Consider the following 24913-nt stretch of genomic DNA (forward strand, 5'->3'; position numbering starts at 1 on the left):
TTTAAAATGACGTAGCAGGCTTGAGTGTCATTTTTGGTACATTGTAATCTGATGATTGGTGATTTTAATCGGGGTCTTTAACGATTTTCTAGGTCTCTTTTAAAACAATGCTTCATAGGAGGTGCAACGATGGTGGTGTGGCACGTAGACGGTACAGGACAATATTACTGTCGATGCCTTCTATTGCCACTTGGTGCCAAAAAAACCCTAATGTAACACAATTGTTTGCGTAATGCGTAACGTAGCTTTAAAATAAAACATCGCCACATTTCGCATACTTAAGTTACCATTAAAATTATTAAGTTTAGCATTTACTGTTACCCATTAATCGCTGCAAATGCACCCTGTCCCCTAAGATATTAACCAAGACTAACATCTAACATGTTTTAAGCTGGCATTGTTTTTTTTTAGTATAGAATACATTGCGAATAAGTATATGCGAAGTAATGTGTAGTTGGTATTTATATATTTTCCAAATATGTTATCATTGTTTGAAACTGCTGGCACTAACTCGCATTGCTATTTTACTTGTGTTTTCTTTGCAGAAATAATATGTTTAATAAAATAATTACAATATATGTTATGCTGTATACAACGTTTATGTATTTTTAAACGTTCGTAAAAATAAATTCTAGTTAGGTTTTTGTATACTAAAATGGACCACCTTAACTAAAGACGTTTTCTCTTTTTTCGTGGTTTTTAGCATGATACTACCTAATTTTAAAAGTTGATTTGACATTTTTTGTATATTTGTTGCAGTTGCTGGGACGACAACCACCATAATGTTATTTCTTTCTGGCGATCAATAATATGGATCCTTGTTGGTTTTGCAGGTTGGATTATGAAGCGTATCTTTTTATTGCTTTATAACCAATAGCTTGTGAACTTTAGTAATAAGTATACCTACAAAGCATATTATATCGGTCGACATCAAATAGGAATCTATAGAACCATTCACAGTTAACTAATTAGAACGCTTTGGGTACAACCATATATTATTATTTTAAAGATTAAATAAAAAAAAAAACGTTTCTATTAATTTGACAACTGTACAATGTTCTCTTAGGGCGCTCCCTGCTGAGATTTAGTTACGTTAGTTTTGCGTTTTAAGTTAAATTTTTATTTTTGTTGCAGTCATGGTAATGTTCATAGCAGTAGCTTTTCTGCAACAAAACAAACTTCCGAAAAATATCCAGACTACACTGTCTTTAAAGGTCATCTATTTCTTCACCGCAATGGTAAGTATCTTCACTTCTAGAGTTAAGCGTTGGTAACGCGCCTTCTTAAAGTGTGCGCACACCTTTGATTGTTGTGCGATGGTCGAGTGTGCACACGCATATAAGCTCATAGGAATCAAAGCGAGACTAAAAGGTTGTGCGATTGTTTGGTCAAAGTTGTGGGCGCTCTTAAAGTTTATAGCACATATCTTGCCATATGAATCCACCAGCGGCGACTTAATAAAGTAGTGCCAGATGGTTTGCATGGTCAGTTGCACTATAATATTATATTAATTGTATGTTGTTAGGCTACGATGTTCGGCATAATGGAGTCGTTACACGTTACTGAACTCATGTTGGATATTATGACAATCGAATCATACGAAAGCATCATCGTTGCCCTCACAGGAGCTACGGTAAGTCTTAAAATGTAACGTAACCTAAAGAAAAACTCGTATTAAGACGGTTTAAAATGTTATAAGCCTTTTTTAATGAGAGTGTTGTCTCATCTAGGTTCCCCTGTGCAGCAAGAGCCAATCCCTTTCCGCATTTGTGAAGAGCAATACATATTCATAAGTGTCTAAACATAAAATAGAAAGAAAAACATTACACATTAAATTTGCTTATTATAAAAATGACAAATTAAAAACAAAGGAAAAGAAAATTACATACATTTTTTGTGCGATAGCGTTTTTGAGCGTTAAGTGTGTACATGTGTGTGTGAGTGTGTGTATGTGTGTGTAATCTATATAGTGTAAATGTATTGAGCACACGTATGTTTCCATGCATCTGCGCATAGGCTACAGCCTAAATAATTGACCTGTAGACGCACCTCTTTCCTCTATATTTCTGAAACGGCGAATGCGTGTTTGTTTTAGTATTTTATCATCACGTGGACTAGTTATTTAATATAATCTAAAAAATTCGATATAGTGGAAAAATTTATAACTACGCCGAAGTCTTGTTTTTACATCTTTGTACCATTACTGTCTCACTGTACGAGCCCACTGATAGGCTCGGAGCCTACCCTAAGTTAGGGGTAACTAGGCCACGTTAAGCAAATATTTTTTATACATACATAAATAGAATTCCCATCATTTACATGGTACCACCATCAGTACATGGTATTCTTTGTGAATACTTGTACCGAAGTAGTTTACTTAATAAGTAAGCTTTTTCAGAATTTACTGTGGACTACGTACTCTACATGGAACCACGGTGTATCCAGTTCTATAAGGACCTGTGTGCAACGGACCTTCAAAAGGAAAACAAGAGATAACATTGAACTTACCGGTAAGTTTTTTGAATAGCACAAAACATACCTATCATACTCTTAAAAATAAAATAAACACGTCCATCGATGTTTTGCCAATCGGAGCTTACGATAAAAATATAGGGGTTATTTTTAAAATGTAAATTATTTCTTAGATATGTCTACTAAGCGACGCTCGAAACCTGAAGAGAAACCAAAAGAAAATGAACCGGTGCAGACTGTCAGCTATTTGGAAACTCATTTCTAAAATAAAGGCGGCTATTTTCAACTAGATCAAAAGCTTCATCATAATTCTTTTTGAACTTACTTTAATTATAGATTTATTAACTATCTTATTATTTTAAAGAATTAATTGATTTAGTTAATTTAGTATTTATAAGCGTAAACTGACGCACAATTGGAAAATTGCACAACTAGGATGCGGTTGGGTACTAATTTTTAAATTCATCGTTATTTCTTTGCCGGTTTTTTTCTCAGCATAGTACGCATTGCATTACGACACAACTCAACCTTCAGTATAAAGTTCTTCATTACGCGTAGTGTTAAACAGATAACAATTATTCACGTTTCTATTTCAATGTAAATAGATTCATAAAATTATTATTAATCTCAAGTTTATAATATTTCAAATCTTACTAATATTATAAATGTAAATTTATAAATATAATACTTCAGGGTGTACGGGATGTTGTGATAAAAAAAAAAGATTCTGCAGGGAGCATTTTCAAAATTTGAATACAATCATACACATTTATACAGTATAATAGGGAAATATGAATATTTAGATGTTGATTCAGAAAATAAAAAAAAAAAAACAAAAAAAATTCTTGACAGTTTTAAGTACTTTTGTAAGACATAATCTACGGGACGTATCTTAAAGAGGGGTCAAAGGTTGATGTCTTCAATATTTATCGCTTAAATCTTTGTGTTTAGAGATTTTTCCCGTCTGACAGAGAGTAAAAGTATACCGTGTTTTATTAAGAAACCTAGTAATAGCCGGATAAGAATTTTTAATATTGCTAAAATGTACATTATACAAAAATAAAAATTACATGTATACAAAAGATATATATTTTTGCGATGTTACATTAAAATTTTAGGAATTACGATTTTCACTGGAGGACTTAAGTATATAAAAAGAAATTCAAAGCATTTGACATTTTTGAGAATTAGTGAAAAACGAAATAACTTTAGCTTTTTGCAGTTTGCTAAACATGTTAGGCAGTAAAAGGGACGAATGAAAGGAGAATACATGTGGCAGAAATGCGAATGTTAAGATGGATGTGTGAGGATACGAATGGATACGATACGAAATGAGTATATTAGAGGAGGAGTAAGAGTAGCCGTAGTGATTGAGAAATTATGGAGTAAAAGGTTAGCATGGTATGGGCGTGTGGGATAAATCGCATGTAACAAGAAGGTCGTTAGTTATGAGTATGAGTGTGGAGGTACACCAGTAGAGGAAGACTTTGAAAGATATGGATTGCGTGAAAGGTGACATGATCAAGAATGTGATGATTAAGAGGACTGATGATAGAGTTATTTGGTGGATGAAAACTCATTGCACCAACCTTACGGGAGTAAGATAAGATATGGAAGATACATTTTGCAAAACTAATTTTCTTTTTAAACGATAAATATTGAGATCCGCCATCGCCAAAAACATAATTCCGTCTCGTTATTTAAAAGGATTTTTGTTTATTTATAAATTACTTTCAATCATATGTTATGCAGTATTTTAATATACCGATGTTTACAATCTTCATAAAAAAAAAGAAATCAAAAAATCGAAAATCAAAGAAATCAAAAATAATTACATTTTTATCTTAAATCGTCATCGTAACATATATTTATATATACTTCACATACTAATATTGCGTCTAGTTTTGTAAATTATATTATATGCATGTTGTAGGCGTAGGAATTTGTTACCAGGAAGAAGATATTTTATTAAAATCAAATAAAAATTACACTCTCTCTATTTACGATGTTATGCATGTCCCGACACTCAGTGTTTAAAAGACGTTTTTAGAATAGTGGCAATCGATGAGACTCTTATAAATTATATATGTATGACTAATCTATTTAAAAATGTGTATACGGCTTTAAAATGGTAGTTGAAAGTTATAATAACCAGTTTAATATTTCTCTCATCTATATATTTAATTATTTTTTGGAGAGGAAATTATGGAAAATGGAATTAGATTTAGCAGAGGGGGATATTTAAAAAGGTCATATCCTTTTCTGTTGTTACCTCCTCTGTTTAAAGGGAAGACAACGCATTTGCGGCTTACTTTCTTGTCGCAGATGCGTTTGGGCAGCGTTCAGTTAACACCGTGGGATCCGCTAGCTCACTTGCCAGCATATTTGTAAATAAATATAGACGGATAAGTTAATGCCTTGTTGGATGAGGGTTTGGGAAAGTACGAATTTCTAGTGTCGGTAGAATAAAAGATAATCTATTTCTCTAAACATTCAAAATACTTTGTGAATACGCAACTGTTGAAATGATTCAATCATAATTAGTCAAATATATAATAGTTAATATTCTTGCCTATCATTAACAGTTTGATTATAAAATATACTATTTTTAGATGTAAGCTAAATTTAATTTTAATTAATCATAATTAAATTTTTGTGCCATTCGTACACAAGGAAATATAAATGTACAAAAATATCGTGTAATAGTGACGCGAGAATCGCGTAGCGTGGGCGTACACAGTATTATATCGTCGACCCGAGTCGTCTATTCGGTCAGTGCAGGCAACGCGACTACACGGCTGATTATACGGTATAGATTTTCTCCGCTATCTTTAACATCGCAGTCAATCTCAACGAGATAGCGAGCAGTTGACGACGAATGAATAAAATGTCGGCGTCGCAAGTCATTGACATTGCTGTTAACATCGCTTAAAATCGAATGTGTACGAATGGCCTAATTTTATGGTATATCTCCAGTAGTAAATTAGTGATGTACTCATATATCTAAATATAACATGTTATAATGCTATTAAGTAATTTTAATCTTTTAATTTTTTTTTCTGTGTTGTTATTAATTATTGTATTATTTTTGTGATAATTCTAATTTTTGTATTAAGATCAGTTTTTATACAATTAAGTATTACAGTTAATTGTTATGTTTGTGTTAAAATTATTTATTGAAAATTTTATTTTACTGTTTATTAACTTTTGTAATGTAAAATTTTTTAGCATTAGTTAATGTTTATTATTAATAAAAAATTGTAATATCTTATTCCAAGAAATATGTTACTAGATTAAATGATTCTCCTTCTGCATTGTATTTTATTTAAAATCGCTTTAAACAGAAAACATAAAAACCACCAATATATCACATTCTAAAACCTAATTATAATAATGTAAAAAAGAGGCTAAAAAAATAACGATTTTAAGACCTAATAAAAAAACGAATAAACCTAAACCTATAACCTGATAAACGAACTTATCCTCACAAAACAAATGATATCTACATTTAAAGACATAGTTTTAATTTATTTAACAATTTTTCTCTAAAACACTCTGTTTAACTCGTTACCGACAGCGCGGCAGGCAAAAATACAAAACACTTATTATAAAACAAACATATCTTTATTTAAAACTTATTTACACAAAAAATATACAAAAAACTTAAAACTCTAAACTATGTCGATCACATCTTGACTTCTTCTTTTATACATTTTCTTTTACAAACGATTATTGCCTTGGTGGCCAGTATGCAACCTCTTTGGCTGTATATATACTGCTTGTCAGCCAAAGAGGTTGTATTTTGCACTCAACATACTCTTTCTGATTTTCAATTTATTTTATCAAAATATTCAAATCAATCATTAAGTATTGATATAAAAGTAATATTTAATACATTAAACGATAATAATTCTACTTTCTATTAAAAAAAAATTAGAGACATTTCTAACATCGTTTTATACGCTATCTAAATTCGACACCTTAAAGGCTAGGGGAGAGAATACATTAATTTTGTCATCGAATGCCTTATATATCACAAACTTAAATATACAAAGTAAAATAATATTAAAAACATAAGTAAAGGTGGAATCGTTGTCAAGCGCTTATTTTAAAAATCATAAAAAATCTTGAAATTACAAAGACCCTAGAAAAACAATCTTAAAACACACAAAGGGCAATACTCTAATGATAATTGATCTAGAATATCGTATGTATTATTCATAAAAAAATTAAAGTATAAATTAGAAAATGCCTCCTACACTATTTCTAACGATCTCCACAATCATAACAATACATTGTTATGATTTTTATTGACTTAATAAAATAAAATTTTATTGACTTTTATGATTAACTCATATGTATAGATATATAGATTAATGTTTAACATTCAGATAAAAAAGCACTACGGTGACAAGAATTTGAGATTAAAACATTGTAAAAATCCCATCACTAACCCTGATTACGATATTAATCACAATAAAGTATGGTAAGTCGAATTTATTTGAAACACGATATAATCGTATCTGCTCCGCTCCTGCTTTGACGTGTGAAGGAACTTGACCTGATTCGATCGCCGCCAACGTCCATAGGATCGAGTGAGTATTAGATTATAGAAAGGTATGTAACCAAGAGAAAGTTAAAAAACTAAAAAAGGCAACAGGCGGCCAAGTCCCCCAGTAGTCGACCTTTTGAAAATTTTAAAATTTTCTTTCAAAATTTGAAAAAGTACTTTTCATTTGTCATGCTGACAGCAGATGAGAGCAAAGATATTATATTCGAGACCCAAAATAAAGGCATATGAAAGATACATATTAGTAAGACCCTATAATAAAGTTAATCAACCACCTTTTAAAGCCGAAACACCTTTATAAAAAGATATTGTTGTCTCTCTTTTTTCAAGAGAATGAAAAGGATAGCAATATATTAAAAAAACATGAATTTGAGACAGTAAAAGATAGGTTAAGTGTCTAATGAAAGATACAATTAAAAATGTTTATATGCAATTAAAAAGAAAACTGATATTATCCACTCCTATTTATAATATATATTATCAGAATCAAATAGAAAATCAATCAAATACGTGATGTCAAAGTAAACCAGAACCAAAAGTTCATTCCGCTTTTATTCAATGATATTCATTATCGAAAAATATTTTATTATATTAAACTGCTAATAAAACCTATTTTACTTTAACTGTAATAATTATAAAGTCATTACTGTTAAAAAACTATTTTTTCAAGCGAGTCGTAACATTGAATCGATTTTAAAGACAATAATTTGCATCCCGGGCGGACGGTGTTTCAGTCAGTTCATCTCTAGGTGGCTATCAGCTTGCACCTGCCGATACGCGATTCGAGCTCTCGCGAACCTTAAAATATATTCAGTGTGTGATACGCTTGCCTAGAGGAAAGTTCACCAATAACTTCTAAAAATGGTAAGTTTATTTATTTAAGAATAGTGTCAATTTAATGTTAAATAAATTGTTTTATTATTGGATTTAAGTAAAGTATTGGTTATTATATATTATAAGATTAACATCGAAAATGTCGAAGTTAACATTTGAATTTCTTATAAATTTTAAATTAGTTTAATGTGATTTAAATTTATTTAAAGTTATTAAAATAAATTTGCAGTTTTTTGCCAAAAATACGCAGTAATTTAGTATTATATCAAAGAGTAAATTAATGTTTTTTTTTTATTTAATTATGAATGACGATTAAATCGTTTCATGATTAAATTATGTTTAGTATTTTAAAGCCGGGAGTAGTTATTTCGATTTAGGCCACTTGTTGCGCTTTATTCTGTTATAAATGAATTTAAAAAAAATCAAATGTAATGTAAATGTAAATAATGTACTAAGAATTTCTATAAAAGTTCTTTAGTTGTTAAAAGTTGTTAAAACCGGAGTGTCTGTATGTGCTATAGAAAAAAATCGATATTTCGCTGATTTGATACATTTGCATTGCTGGTAACTAAAAACCGATTTAAAATATAATTATCTGCAAGTCTGTCTCTCTGTCCGTAAACCGCATTTGATTGAGGTAGTCTTCGGAACGACTTAAACTATGAAAGCACGGTACCTGTTGCGTGTGGGCATATAACAGTCGATGAGAAATAAAAAAAAAACCCTAGCAGTATGTTGATAAAATATGGACTAATTTCTTGAGCAATCTAGAAATTTTTGTAACTAAGAAGCTAATGAAGAGCCGCAGGTCCAGGATTTTTGTCCTTTGTACTAAATTTTACCTTTATCCGGATTAGTTAGACCAATTAGGACAGAACTTTGACGGAAACGAAGTTGATACACGCGGGGATATTTTAGTCTATTTATTTAAATTACACAATAACTATAAAAGTGAAGGGCTTCAGTTTTTTTAAGAGCGGGTCCATGCCATATCTTTAAATTTATATTAGACCCACTATCAGTGTGTAGACTTTTCTCAAATTTCGTAAACACCTTTATATCTGATAATAATTCAATTTATTAAAATTACATTAGTGTAATAAATCCAAAATGGCCGCCGCCGCGTATGCACAGATCACATACTAACATGTTTTTACACAACCACCACAACATAGGTATCGTCACAAAGGACTTGACGTACAGAGTATGATGCACTATGAAATATCCAAAATGGCCGGCGCCGCATAAGCACAGATCACATATTAACATGTTTTTACACAACCACCACAATGTAGGTATCGTCACAAAGGACTTGACGTACAGAGTATGATGCACTATGAAATATTCAAGATGGCCGCCACCGCATAAGCACAAATCACATATTAACATGTTTTTACACAACCACCACAATATAGGTATCATCACAAAGAACTTGTCGTATAGAGTATGATGCACAATGAAATATCCAAAATGGCCGCCGCCGCGTAAGACAAGATGCCATATTAACATATTTTTATACAACCACCACAATATAGGTATCGTCACAAAGGACTTGTCGTACAGAGTATGATGCACTATGAAATATCCAAAATGGCCGCCGCCGCATAAGACAAGATGACATATTAACATGTTTTTACACAACCACCACAATATAGGTATCGTCACAAAGGACTTGTCATATGGAGTATGATGCACTATGAAATATCCAAAATGGCCGCCGCCCCGTAAGACAAGATGCCATATTAACATATTTTTATACAACCACCACAATATAGGTATCGTCACAAAGGACTTGTCGTACAGAGTATGATGCACTTTGAAATATCCAAGATGGCCGCCGCCGCATAAGCACAGATCACATATTAACATATTTTTACACAACCACCACAACATAGGTATCGTCACAAAGGACTTGTCGTACAGAGTATGATGCACTATAAAATATCGAAGATGGCCGCCGCCGCATAAGCACAGATCACATATTAACATGTTTTTACACAACCACCACAATATAGGTATCGTCACAAAGGACTTGTCGTATAGAGTATGATGCACTATGAAATGTCCAAAATGGCCGCCGCCGCATAAGCACAGTTCACATATTATTAACATGTTTTTACACAACCACCTCAATATAGGTATCGTCGCAAAGAACTTATCGAATAGAGTATGATGTACCATGAAATTTCCAAAATGGCCGCCGCCACAACATAACAGATGACAGATTTTTGCACATGTTTTGAACATGTTTTTGCACAACTACCCCAACATAAGTATCGAATGACGTGGATTATTGATTAGAACACTATAAAACATTCAAAATTGCCGCCGTCATGCGGCAGAAGACAAAAATGAACTAAAAAAGACCATAATAAAACGCTAAAACAAGGAGTCGCCTTAAAAAAAAGTTTTGCGGAAGTACGAGTATTTCTTGAAAGTTTCTGATACTGAGATTTTATGCGCCTGAATCAATTTGCTTTTGGATTTTTTCTTTTGAGGCAATATTAATAGTCATATAGAGAGCAAATTCTACTTTAGATTATATATCAAGCTTTCATAAGCAGCGTAATCTGTAAGAACAATTAAAAATGGGTTAAACAGTCGTGGGTCAAAGTTCGTTTCTAGAAGTATTTTTCACAGCGTAGATATGAGGCCTAGAGACTTGATATTTTGCAAATGGGTTTCTATAGATACATAAATGGGATACATAGATGAGCGCTATAAGACGGTTTTTTTTTTTACTTCATCCTCTAAAATTCTTAAATGGGGTGTTCAAACATTTTATGAGTATATGTTATTCCTTCATTTGAATTACTTGATCATTTTGCCTTACACTAACAGGTAGCAGTATAAGAAATGAAGCTAAGCTTTTTTAAGGGGAAATACTTTTTCCTTGAGCAGAATTACATGAAGTTTGATCATATAAACACTTAACACATAATGATTTGAAGTCTTTTTCAAGTTTATTGAGAATTTCTATTCCACTCGCAAGAAGTCGCGGTCTCCAGCTTGCATATTATGTTAAGCTTTTTTATTTACGGAGCTGAAACTTTTCATAAATGTTCGCTTAATTTAAAAGCTTTACAATTTCTAGTTGGATGCAACTTCGGTACAAGACTTAGTTGAGGAGAACACGTTTCTCTCAACATGTAATTAAATATTCTTCAACGGGAAAACATAAATTTCATCGTTAAAAAATTCCTCGCGACTTGCAACTTCTTTATCAAAGTGGTCTTCCCTCTTAGTTATTAATTTTGTTAGAGATATGAACATATTTCGCAGTTTAACTTTTAAATACTGATAACAACATTTTAAAGTTATTAACATTATGATTACATGGCTACTATTAATACGGTTTCATTCGCAGTTTTTTTTTATCTATTTTACATTTTTGAATTTCTGAGAGGATTGGGGTGGGCACCTGCCCCCTTCATCAACTTAAGTTGGAAAGTTATCTATTTAAAACTTTCATAACATGTTAATTTAAACGGTGAAAATTCAATTATAATTTTTTTTTATAACTATAATCGCATTAATAATTTCATCATTTTCAACAATTTCGGTATTGAATATCGTTGTTTATACTTTATACTAATATTATGAAGAGGAAAACATTCTATTATTGGATTTTTGTATGTATTGAAATAACTCAAAAACTACATGGCCGATTTCCAAAATTCTTTCACCATTAGAAAGCTACGTTATCGCTGAGTGACATAAGCTATATTTTTCGCGTGAACAAAGTCGCGAGGAACAGCTAGTAAAAACAAATTGGATCTATTATAAATATTTGAATAGATTGAAATTCCTAAATTGGAATTATTTGCGAAGTTTTCCTAGAATTTCTTAATATTAGTTCTGCCAAAATTAATATTATTCAAGTTTAATGCGCGTAAAGACTGAGTTTCAGTGGTCGGTTCAGTTGGGAACAAATTCAGTACACTTTCGAACGCTGGTCGAGATACAGCGTGTCTCCAGTTGAGGCCGGTTCCATCGAAATACGTGCAATTTTTCCACAATTCAAATCAAACGCAATGTGAAGTTAAAAAAAAGTAAATTTTTTTGTTACTCATTGTTATAAATGTTTAAAACAAACAAGTGAACGTTATGTTAAATGGATTATGACAAACTATATGGAAATCAGTTGAGTAAGTTATAATAATTTGTATGACAATTGTCAAAAATTTTAATTAATCTTTATTTTGACCATAAAAACAACTATTTTGATACTAAATGGTATCCTATATAATTTATTAGATAATCCGAATTGCAAATTTTAATTTACGGAAGTGAGCAAAAAAAAAACAATTTTCTCAAATAATTAAATGTACGCTCAAATTTAGTAACCGAAAAACCACTAACTATTATGGTATATATAAAAAAAATCAACAAATAGTAAAACAAGATACTTACGAACATATTAATGTGTATAAAATATTATATCAAAAAATCCGACTGACGTTATGAAATATAAAATTATTGATTTATGTAATTGGACGACAAATAATTTTTAATGTAATTAATTATTCATAAATATTACCTAGGGATAGGGTAACACGAATTTGTATCATGGTAGATTCGACTAGAGAAGCGCCTAATGTTCAAAAAACAATACCAGATAACCGTAGAGATATAGATGCTTATATCTCACTAAATAAAGGTAGCTAGAAACTAAAGTGCCTAAATAGCAAAAAAAAAACGTTTTTTTTTATAATTTCTCTTCAATTCGCTTTCCAGTGCTAAAAAAAGGCTCTTAAACAAGTTAACTTGACGGTTTATTACAAACGGTTTAAAACAATTAATTTACACGATTGACAATCTCAAAAATAAAATCCTGTAAAAATAACGAAATCCGGCGTAAAAAAATCACTTCTAACTAAATCTAACATTTAAATGTACTCTTTCGTGTAGCTTTCACTTGTTTTCACTTGGAAAAAGATTTAGTAATGGAATAAAAAATATAGGCTAGTGAAATTCGAACTCGGATTTTTCAATATCTTTCGAGAATTATAATTCTCTCGTATACAGGTATTTAACGCGTCAACATTCTCTATGACACTCCGGAGAAGACGAATCAAATGACACCTCGTTCGTCAAAATCTGTGTAGGCGCTTACATTCTAGGGTGTCGTCACAATAGAAATACGTAAAACTCGCAAAAAACACTAACGCATTTTTTACAAGTATAGATTGAGTTATTATTAGAATATTTTTATATGTCATTTGTGTTTTAAAATTATCTATTTAAGTCTGTATTTGTAATTTCAAAGTTTTACTATCGTACTTTGCTTGTTTCACAGGCGTACGAAACTACAATAGGATTTGATACTGAGATTGAGAGGTATTCACTTTTTTTATACTTTATCATGTATCTACATTTTTTTTAATTAAGGTATTTGTTACAGTTCTATTTAAGGCGATTATTTTTACGTTAACATTCCTTTTACCTTGCTTTGACATACACTGCATCATTAAAACTAATAATAATCAAGAAATCGATGGATGGATATTTGTTTGTGGCCAAAACTGCTTATCCATCGATTTATTGATTACACTTGGTAAGGTTGAGCAAACCATCTTGATAAAATATATCTAAATACTAACATAAAACTTTTAATGTTAAAATACCAAAAAGAACTTGTTTACGCATAAAAGCGTTTATGTATATTTAATGTAGACAATTCTGCGGAAGGAATAATTTTCCTCCATATAAACTTTCACCCCTCTCCCCACTTTAGATCTCTAGCATCTGAATAACGAAAAATCTTTGTATAGTGCTTACTTATGCAGTTACGAAAACCTTTATACGAAATGCATTCATGTTTGTTCAAGTGTTTTCATGTTTCCTTCGAAAGACGTTGCACTATACAAACTTTGGTCGTTCATTTTGGAAACATAGATGATAAATAGAAAAACGTATATGAAAATTAGATTTCTCTACACCGATTATTGGCCCCGTGTTGATAGTTAAGCCAGTAAATCTTGTTTAGGAGCCCTGATACAGAGACGTGGCAGGAGGTGCCAAATAACGATATAACAAATTCTACCGACCTAGACAAAATGCTTAACTCTACACTCTCGTCGATGGTACAAGATGGCAACCTGGAGGTAAGTATAGATTACCTTACTTCGGTTTAGATTATAATTAATCAATACTGGTTTCTAAATTTTCCTTCTATTTCATCATTACCTAGAGATCCATTAGTCATAAGGGATTCATAACATTTTCTATTTATGTAGAAACGTCTTATACAAAGAAATTAAAAAAAAATTAAAATATTACTTTATCACACCTAACACTAGTTACAATTTTTTCATCTGAAAATTGCTGGGTTTCTTAAGTTTCAGAATCAATACCTAGTGATTCTTTTGTGTTAGGTTGATCTATGTTTCAACGGAGTAAAACTCGAGTTACGTAATTCGGAAACGCATTTCATGAAGTCATTGAACCAATAAGACTAACTGATGGCTAAATGTAGTTGGAAACCGGCCATAAATAGTTTAGTGAATTTCCTTATGTACCAAACAACTAACAAACTTGTCTAAAACATGGCTAAACAAATTAATTCATTAAAAAAATCTAATCATTTTATTAAAAATAATAATAATCAATATTCAGCAAAATGGAATAAATAAAATTTATTACTGAAGTCGACTTAAGTCATTACAATATTTAAAAAGCATTTAATTGTGTATTCTAGAAAATATTTTTATTATTAAAATTAATATTTTTTTTTTAAATCATATTTTCTCCGTTTGGCTGACTTTTATATATCTAAATAAAATAAAATCACAATAACAAAATAAATTATTTTTATTGTTAAGAGTATTTATTAAGGGTTTTTGTACCTTCCGGATATACTTAATGTAAACACGGAAGGAAAACGACTCTACAGCTTTTACGGAAGCTCCTTAATGTTTACATCACCTTATATTATAACTTACAATAGTACGACAAATTTGACAATATTTCACAAGTTCAAAGTCCATATAGGTTAGGTTCAAAGATTTATTCCCATAAAAACACCATGTTTCCCTTTCAATGAGAAAACTTAAATATGGACAATGTAATGATGAGCTTACGGGTAATTACAATGTAGAACCACAAAAAAATCTAGGCATAATTAATAATTAACCATACTAATCTTATAAATTCGAAAGTTTAGATTGATGGATGGATAGATGTTTGTTAGAGTTTGTAGCATAAACGGCTGAACGGATTTCGATGTAATTTGGTGTAGATATAGGGGATAATCTGTAAAACACATGGGCTACTTATTTTTGTTTATTTTTAATTCCACGCGCCCTGTCGTGAGTGATAGCTAGTATATACATAATTCGGTGTATAATTATATGTATATTTTTTTAATTATTAGATTAGACAATCAGATAATAAAGAATACTTATAAAAATTGTTTGTAGCTGTTATTTTTGTATGCTTAGCAATTATAAAATTATTAACATCTAGCTGTTGCCCGCGACTTCATCCGCGTGGTATTAGAAAACATACGAACTATATAAATAACAAAAAGCTACGTATCCCACGGGAACCGGACATTTCTCAGGGATGAACCTTATCCCATGTGTACTCCTGATTTTGTTTTATATCTGTGCCAAGTTTTAATAAGATATGTCATACTGTTGCAGAATGATCGAGTAAACATTAAAAAAACTAAATTAATGAATCCCACGGGAACCGTAACTATTCCCGAGATAAAAAGTAGCCTATGTGTTCTTCCAGACTATGATCTACATCTATGCCGAATTTCATGGAGATCCATTCAGTTGTTTAGGCTATAAACTCTAACAAACATCCATCCATCCATCCATCTAAACTTTCGCATTTATAATATTAATAAAATAGTAGGAAGTAAGATTAAATTGTCATTGCAGCTTTAAAAAAATAACCGTAATCTTAAATCGAAACTTTTAATTAAAATATTTTTATTGTTTCAGTCTGTAGACGCCATCAATGATATATATATAATAGGGCATACGTTGTCCTTAATTTGTGTGGTCTTTTCTTTAGGCGCCCTTACTTTTATTAGGTAAGTTTTTTATCTGTCATACTAAGGTAATAAATAAATAAATAAATATAAATACATAGAATTTTTATTGCCACAAAAAATAACTACATAAACATTTAATACAAAAAACCTTAGAGCTAATATAAAAAAAGAGAGAGAAATGTGGGGTGACTTAACCGAGACAGACATTAAAAAATATAAGAAATAAATAATATATTAAGGTTACAATTTTATTCTTTTTCAAAGGCTGGATAATAATTTTTTAAAGATAATTAAAAAAAAAAATAACATATAGGTTCAAACTTAGTTTATAATTGAGTGTTGAAATGTTAATGTTTAGATGGATGGGTGCATGTTTGTAAGCGTTTGTAGCCAGTAAACGGCTGAACGGATTTTGTTGAATTTGGTAAACATGTCGAGGATAGTCTGCAAGAATAAGTGAGAAGCCACTTTTGTTTTTTTAATGTCACGCGGACGGAGTCGCGCGCGAAAGCTAGTCGGATAATAAAATTAGAAAGCCTGTATGTAACATCGAACAAAAATTCCAAATTTTACGAAGATGTATTTGCATTGGTAATAATAAAAGCTGCATTAATTATTTTATCTGTTTATCTAATTGTCTTTTTTCCTACATTTTTTTCAAAAATTGCACCCATGCCTGTAAAATAAAACAAAAAAATACTTTTCGCCTTTCCTTTGTTTTTCATGTAAAAAGAACTATTTCAAATAGTCAATCTCTTGTAACTTTCACACAAAACATGTGAAATTTAAATTTATGAATGAACGCTGTGACAAAATCTATGATCACATAGCAGTCCATGTGATATAATCTCCTATAGATCGTATCCATATTTTAATAACAATAATATTTATCAGCTAATATTTAAATTTAATCTAACTTTTGAATGTTTTATTTATTCAGATCTATAGGTCGTACGCAGAAATGACTACATTATGTGTTATTTCTTGCGTGTGCTTTGGATAGCACATTATGTCTAATATGGCATGTTTTTGTTGTCAAAAATCCAAGAACGATACAAGCAAATTCGGTAAGTAAAACAATTGTTTCCAATTTCTTTATTTCTCTCATCACTATATGTCTCCACTGAGGGGCTACCCTAAGTTAGTGAGTTCTTCGCCGATATGTGTAGATTGCATCACGATGTTTTCCTTCACCGTAAGAACGTCGTGTCCATTACAGTTTACAATTAAGTACATGGCGGGATTAGAATCCAAGACCTGTAGATAAGAAGTCAAGTGCTTAAACCACTGACCTACCGACGCTCTTGGTGGACTCATTTCTAACATGTGGTGTAAAAAAATAGTTTTTTGTTGGTTTCTGATTTGGCAATTCGCTGATAATACATTCCTGTTTGACAAATTCAAATTCATTTACATTATAGTTAATAACATAACATGACGCTTTTAATTATCACAGAATTCCTATCACAGATGTGTCACTTTTTTGTTATTTTGTAGAATGAAATTAACGGTAGATAGAAGATTACATATTTTTATTAACAAATTAAGTTTTATTCCCACAGATATGGTGCAAGATCCTCCATATAAGTTCAATCTATACGATGTTACTAACGTACAAATTTCTATTCCTCGAGGGATTACATATGTTAATACAACTCGCAGAGGTAAGTGACGAAATGGTTTGAATATAATTAGTTTCCTATGAGCCATGAAGGAAATAATGCGAATTGAGTTACGGTAATTGTAGACTATCGCAACAATTATATGTCATGTCATTTCATTCAATTCATCATATATCAATTCAAATCATTCACTTTGAAATGTAGAGGTGTGAATGTAAATATAAATTTATGTTACGTATTACTGCAATACTTATTATATAAGCTGTCGCCCGCAAACTTCGTTAGTGGATTTAAAAATGAGACCCACCTGCAAGCATTACCTTTCGAATAAAAAAAGAATTATCCAAATCGGTCCACTAGCGGCGGAGTTATGCCGTAACAAACATAAAAAAAACATATCGACGAATTGAATACCTCCTTCTTTTGGGAAGTCGGTCAAAAACGTCATCTATAGCATTCCCGCGTTCATCTACCTTCTACCAGCTATCTTTCAGGCTATTGGTCCGGTCGCCATTTTGACAGCACGGAATTAAAAAAAAGAAGCCTACAATATGCCCGTCAATGTCAGCTACCCTTCAGTGAAAGTCCAGTCGAAATCGGCCTAGCCGTTTCGGAGGTTACCCGGAACAAACCGGCTTGCGGACAGATAGATAAACAAAAAAAATAATGCTATATTCGTTATTAGCAACGCACATGCATTATCTGTCCGAAATCTGGAATTTTCCTTTTGATATTACAAACAGACACTCCAATTTTATTATATCTATATGTCGGAGTGAACGAGCGATTTGTAGAAATCAATTTCGAAGGTAGATTATGTACGCGGTTTCGATCTTCCATTGTGGGCGTGTTTGTCGGAGTTAGAAAGATTTGAATTTTAAAACTCCACAAGGGCGAAGTCGTGGGCAACAGCTAGTATTTAATTTTTGGATTTCTGAAAGAGTCCGCTTACACTAACAGGCTGGAGTAGTACTAAAAAAAACTATGTACTAAGTACTTTAAAAATAGAATATGTTGTTTATTTTAAAAACTTTTCAAGGTGCCAATTAATGAGGCAAAACTAAGGCGTTGGTATCTTCTTATTGGATCGGGCGTTCCCTTTATAATTGACGTTATATACGTAATCGTCCGAATTCAATATGAAGAAACAGACAGGTAAAATTACACTTTAAATTTACTTATAGTATTAAGTTTGAGCTTGTACCTCACGATAGATTGTAAATGCAAAACCAATACGCTAATTTTTTTTATCCCTGAAGCGTTTCTTATGTATTATTTTAAAAAATTATGGACTTATTTTAACTGTCGCTTTTAATTTCAATTAATTTAATTTTTATTTCCTATTTTATTATTAGATATTTAAAAAAAACACGTGGTTATGAAATATCTTGGGTAAAAATTTACAGGTTATGAGGAAACATAAATTGCCATGTACTTTCCGATAGTGAAATTCGTGAGTACCTTAGTGTTCGACATTCCTGTAAAGTATTCTATATTTTTATTTAATTGTAGAATCCTTGTGATATTCAAAGAATGTTGTGGCGATACTGTTTATAATGATTAAATAGCGTTAGATTTATTTTACTGCGAATGTTTACTTACGTTACTTACTTCTATTAAATATAGAAAGTTAATTTTTTGTATTATAGATATCTCCTTTTAATAAAAAATTAAAATGGACATCATAACTGTTCTCCCTCAGAGGAGATTTGGCGCTATTATAAAGCAATGCGAATAAACTCTGTTTAATCTATGATTGTCGCGATTAATGTAGTTTATTTTTAATTAATAGGTAACTTAATTGTTAAACATTATTTTAAAGATATTAAATATACGTAAAAAGGAACAGGTAACTGTCTTTTGACGACGGTGATGCTAATTCATAGCAGAAACAAATCATCGGGTGAGTCACTTCGACAAAACAGTCATAAAAAATCTTTACAGTATATAGAAAGATTTTACAGTGCGCAAAATGACAACTAATTGTTTTTTTTTTTTTTATTTTGTTGCCTAATAAATAAACGTACTGGTGGCATTTACCTTATTTTTATAGAATTGCTTACATGAAGTGGTAGACTCCCAAATCGAAATTAATTAAATAAGTAAAGTAATTTATTTGCTAATCACGTGACGGGATGGTGACGCAACAATGTCAAAATAAAGGCGATCTTCCTGATTTGCTAGTTAAAAGTGCATTTTTAAAAGAAACGGACAATTGTCCTCGCGGGTTCGCTCGATATTACTTGTTCCTACTTGATGTTTGCTTTGTATCGCGGGTAACTGTTAACTGTTTCTAAGATGTGTTTTAACTCATTTTGTAACTGCTCGCGTCCCATTTGTTGCGTCGCCATTCCGTCCCCCTCGCCATGTGGCAAATTAAAATTATTTGGTTTATAGAATATTACTTATTTGTCTATATCGTTTTTTATGTCTTTTCTTAGATGCTGGATAGATATCGGGAGCACCCACTGGGTTATTACGGTGCCCATTGTAACCCTACTCGTGGCCTCATTAGGTAATATTTATTTCATAAGGACAATAGCGTTAAATAAATATAATAAAATAGTAATATATATAACTGTGTTCGTTTTTATAGCTATACGTATTTCAACCTTCATCTTTATCCACAACTAAGTTACAGGGGTGTCAAAAGTGCCCAGAAGCGCTTCGAGAAAATAGTGTTTGGCCATGCTCGCACCGGGTGGTCATGGTCGCTCGGGTGCACTGCCGCCCACCAAGAAAAATTGATTTAAAAATATTTCGTTGTAATACTTGTTTTAAATTCCAACTATCAGTTTGCATTCTTTCTCTGTATATTGTACGAATCTTGTAAGTAATGTTAAAACTACTAATTACGAAAAATTTAATTTGAAAATGAGCCGTAATTACGTATGACTTAAGAATAAGAATAAGAATAATTTTATTGAAAAATAACAGATTAACAATTAACAATAACAGTTATAACCAATTAAAAGATTAATACAAATTGTGGTTATGATACGATTAATCTCGTATTTAATTAATTAATTACTTGCTTGGATACATTGTACTCGTAGAACTAGCGCAACAAGTACCAATGGAAAGGTTTGACTTGACACTATGTGCTCTACTGATTACGGTACACTACGAATAAATCCGAGTTGGTCGCCACTATACAACGGGCAATGGCATATTTTTTTTTATTATATTTGACTAACATAAAATTGTTATAGTCTATTACAAATTGTCAACGAAAAACTTAAAAATAAACGACTAAAAGTTGGAAGTGAATTAATTTGAATACTTTTTGTTTTCTATTTGCAGGTATTTTGTTCTGTGTTGTTTATCTGACATTAAGAAGTAAGTTCGATAACCCGATGACGAAGTTTCTGAAAACATTACACGCTATAATTTCCCTAGTAAGTATAATAAATACATTGCAAATATCACAAACGGATTTATTAAAAACATCAAGAATCTCATCTAGAATAACATTATAGAATATTCATTTATAATTAGCCGATTTTCGTAACTTACAGGACAATAAAAGTAATATCCGATACTATTACCATATACACTTAAAAAATAAGGGTTTCGTTTTTTATACCAGAAAAAAAAACACAAATAATAAAGATCTTAAATGTGTAGTAATAACTTTTTCCCGATTACCAATTATAAACTTAACCAATCGAAAAACAAAAAAAAAAACTCCTGTAAGAACATATTAAGAAAAATAATACTTTTTTAACTTTTGGAGGATCAAAGAGGGGGTGTGTAATAACAATAAATAACAATCGCATAACTTTAGAAACACCATCCTTAATTGACCGACATCTTAAATGTAAACTGCACAACACGATCTAATCGGATTGCGAACATTGACAGAAATGAACTATTTGACTTTATCACTAACAAAGCGCATCATTCCACCATTCAATGATAACTATCATCAGTCATTCGATTGCCGCCTTAACATCTAACATGGCCGATGCACATTCAGCCAGTACTCAAAATTATTAATTGCCAGTAACTTTAACCGTTCAAGAATAACAATCATTTCGCGCCCATAAATATATGAATGAAGTGTCAAATATTATACGAATATTATAAATGCGAAAGTTTAAATGGATGGATGAATGTTTTTTAGAGTTTGTGCCTAAACGTTTTCGATGAAATTTGACATAGATGAAGATTAATAGTCTGGAAGAACACATAGGCTACTTGCATTTTTTCTTTTAATTCCGCGCGGACGGAGTCCTATATATATAAATGGCTCTGCTAAATGTTATACTTAATGATTTCGAAGTCCTATTTTATGATGAAACTTTATTTATACAATTTGGCAAAAGTAGTATTCTAATTCATTCATTCATTTTCATGATACTATTTTAATGTATTTTCTACATTTAACAAATTGATTACAAATGATATTTGATTTAGATCCCAGTCTTCGGACTGCAATACGTATCGCAACCATTCCGGCCTCCTCCTGGATCAGCGGCCGAAATAACATTAGAGAAAGTAATTGCAATTCTTACGAGCAATCAGGTAAAAATTCTTAAAAAATATTCATCAGTTGCCTTTTTCCAATCTAATTAACATAACAATAATCTAAAAAAAAAATCAAAAACATTTTCATTATTTGAAGTTCAGCTCATGCCTCTATCTATCACAGGTCATTTAGTTTCAAATTAATCTATCCCTTATAACAAGTAATGTAATTTTTGTGCTTTATTAATGGTTTCTTTTTGCAGGGCGTAATCGTTTTTATTTTGTATTTAGTTTTGAACTGCGAAGTTATTTCTGCAATTCGAGAGAAATATCGGCAGAGATATGCAAACGCGCCCGTTGATGAACCGATCCCTATGGCTGGTATGTACCGTTGATACTTATTATACGTTTTCTTTGTGTTTGATTAATACCTTGATGTTAATAACAGTTAATTTCATCTCGACTACTTTGATTTCTCTCCGCCGCCGGCAACCGCAACCGTCAGCGCCAAGATAAAAATCAAATAGGCGAAAAACACCACGAATTATAATATGTCCATTTATAGAAGTCATTGTTGTCGTCAGTTGACATAATTTGAGTATAGTGCCGCAAGGCTATTGTCGCACCTTTTTGACATTGACAGGATGGCGCCTCTAAACATTTAGAGCTACCAGCACGGTAATATGTCTACATTAGAGGGAAATCCTTCCATTTAGAAAACGGAAACAGAAATTCTGAAGGAAGTACTTTTACCTTACAATGTAACTAGAAAATCAGTGCTTATCTAGAGAGTAATAGAAATCTTAATGATTGGTGTTTACAATCTATGCACAGTTCAACCTATGTGGTACGCCCCGTGGTTTGAACGAAACCGTGTGGTATAAAATCACCAGACAGCCAGTTTCTTGTTATATTTCTGAGTACACACAGCAATTCCCTAATAACGTAAGTGAAAGAGTTCGAGTAAAAATCAAAATTCTTGTTTATTTTATGTCATGAAGGAAATACTTTCAGTTGGACAAAACACATTACAACTAAGGGTTCGGTCACTGCAATTTGGAATGAGTAGGTAATAAAGCAACCTTTAGAAATATATTTATAAGTCTATTATAACAAAATTAAACATATTATACATGCGTCACCTTGAGAATAAGGAATTTGTTGAGTTCACTAACGGTATCACATTTTCGTTACAATAGACACAAGATGTATCACATTTTTAACTGTAATTACTGCACCCCCTACTCCTTTCCCGCGATAAAAATATCTCCCACTTTGAACCTCCTGAATAAAACCTCTCTGATACTAATTTTAAACACTTTCATCACTTCTTTTCATGGAATAACATTAAAAAACCACACATAATAAGCAAAGTAAAAAGGCGAAGTGAATTGACAGGCTAAGCCACTATTACCCCGACATTAAATGTCACTTTTATTTTTCAACGATTGTCGGGTGCCAAAAGAATCATGTACATCTATATTTCGGGTGTTCTATTTTCACATGGAAAAAAATTAAAATGATATTTATTTAAAATGTATTACAAACTACACTGAAATATTGTCTCTTACTTCTCAATCGCTATCTAAAATTACCAGGCCTGTGACATAAGGATTTTTATTGTTCAAAGAAGTTGTGAGATACATTTTAACGTCCTAACCTAACTATCCTCGAGCTCGTCTTAAGACAACAAGGCAACGACTGATACGATACTCATTACCTCGTAGGTTTCCATGTTTTTAAGGTCACAGTTCATTATCATTTTGTTGTATGCAAAATTTTCGCAAAGGGGCCAAGGTGCTGCGTGAAGGCAGTAAATCATGTTAAGATTATAAACTCCTTTATTGTGTAGATATTCGTAGTCAGTAGGAACAGTACATATCGATTACCTTTACTAATAATTCAGCTTTTTTCCAGATTTACCTGCTGAAGAACCCGACGTGGAGATTACTGTAGACATTGAAGAGTAATCGCATATTATTAAAGAAGACTTTCACTGTATATTGTATTAATAGGAATTGTACAGTTGTATATTATACAGCTTGTCAGTCAATGGCCACCACAGTGGTGTCCTTCGTTTAAATTGAGATTTCTTTAATCATATTAGGTAATTTTTTTAACCATCTTGATGTCGTATTTCGATTTTCTTAGCATATATTTAGGGATAAGCATTGATTGTACAGATTCCGGTCTTATAGATATAACTATATAATATAATATATAATCGTTCAGCTAAGATAATGAAATTCAGAATGTATTATTGTAATTGTGAATAAAGCAATGAATTTGGACAAACTATTATGTGTAAATAGTCTAATTTTCTTAAAATTAAAATTATTGCATAGGCACTATCTCTCTTACAACTTGAGGTATTTTAAATAATCGCCGTTAGAATTTTACCGACGGGTTTAATTATTATAATTGTAATAGCTCTAATAACTAATTAATAAATAAATTTAGATGTTATTTATTGTTAACGCCTGACTGAGAATTGTTTTAATTTTGTCATTTACTTAAAAAGAAACTTTAACTTTCAAATTTTACACTTAATAAATACTCAAAATTACTTATAACTTTGACAAAAACTTTTTTTTGCCAAAAATTGTAACACAACTTTAAGAAGTTTTCTAATTTCTATGTCAGGCTATACTATTCTTAAGTCTATCTATTTAATGTTGTTATAGACTAGCTTTATATTTTGAAACGCTTATTAGTTTTATTTTTAAATGGATTAATATTAATAAATCATTAGATTAATTAAATATTTCGTTTTATTGGCATCAATACCTACCGATAGATTTATAATTCTTAGTGTAAGGGTAAGTAACAGTCAAACCGTTAATCGACAGAAATACTGGACCACTATTGAAGTGTGAGAAATCATTCCATTCCTATTAATTCAATACTAAACTTTCATACTAAACAAACTAGAAACTA

General features: G+C 31.2%; 1 protein-coding gene across 1 annotated transcript; it reads left to right on the top strand.

The window, feature by feature from the left end:
- The first annotated feature begins 19947 nt into the window (after positions 1-19947).
- Positions 19948-24160, top strand: LOC106108392. Its single transcript, XM_013289554.1, has 5 exons — positions 19948-20021; positions 20810-20904; positions 21926-22033; positions 22240-22357; positions 23894-24160. The coding sequence occupies exons 2-5, from the start codon at positions 20863-20865 to the stop codon at positions 23944-23946; spliced, it is 321 nt and encodes a 106-aa protein (XP_013145008.1). The 5' UTR covers positions 19948-20021; positions 20810-20862; the 3' UTR covers positions 23947-24160.
- The last annotated feature ends 753 nt before the right edge of the window (positions 24161-24913 follow it).

This window comes from Papilio polytes, unplaced genomic scaffold (assembly GCF_000836215.1).
Source record: "Papilio polytes unplaced genomic scaffold, Ppol_1.0 DF821544.1, whole genome shotgun sequence".
In the NCBI taxonomy this organism is placed as follows: Eukaryota; Metazoa; Arthropoda; class Insecta; order Lepidoptera; family Papilionidae; genus Papilio; species Papilio polytes.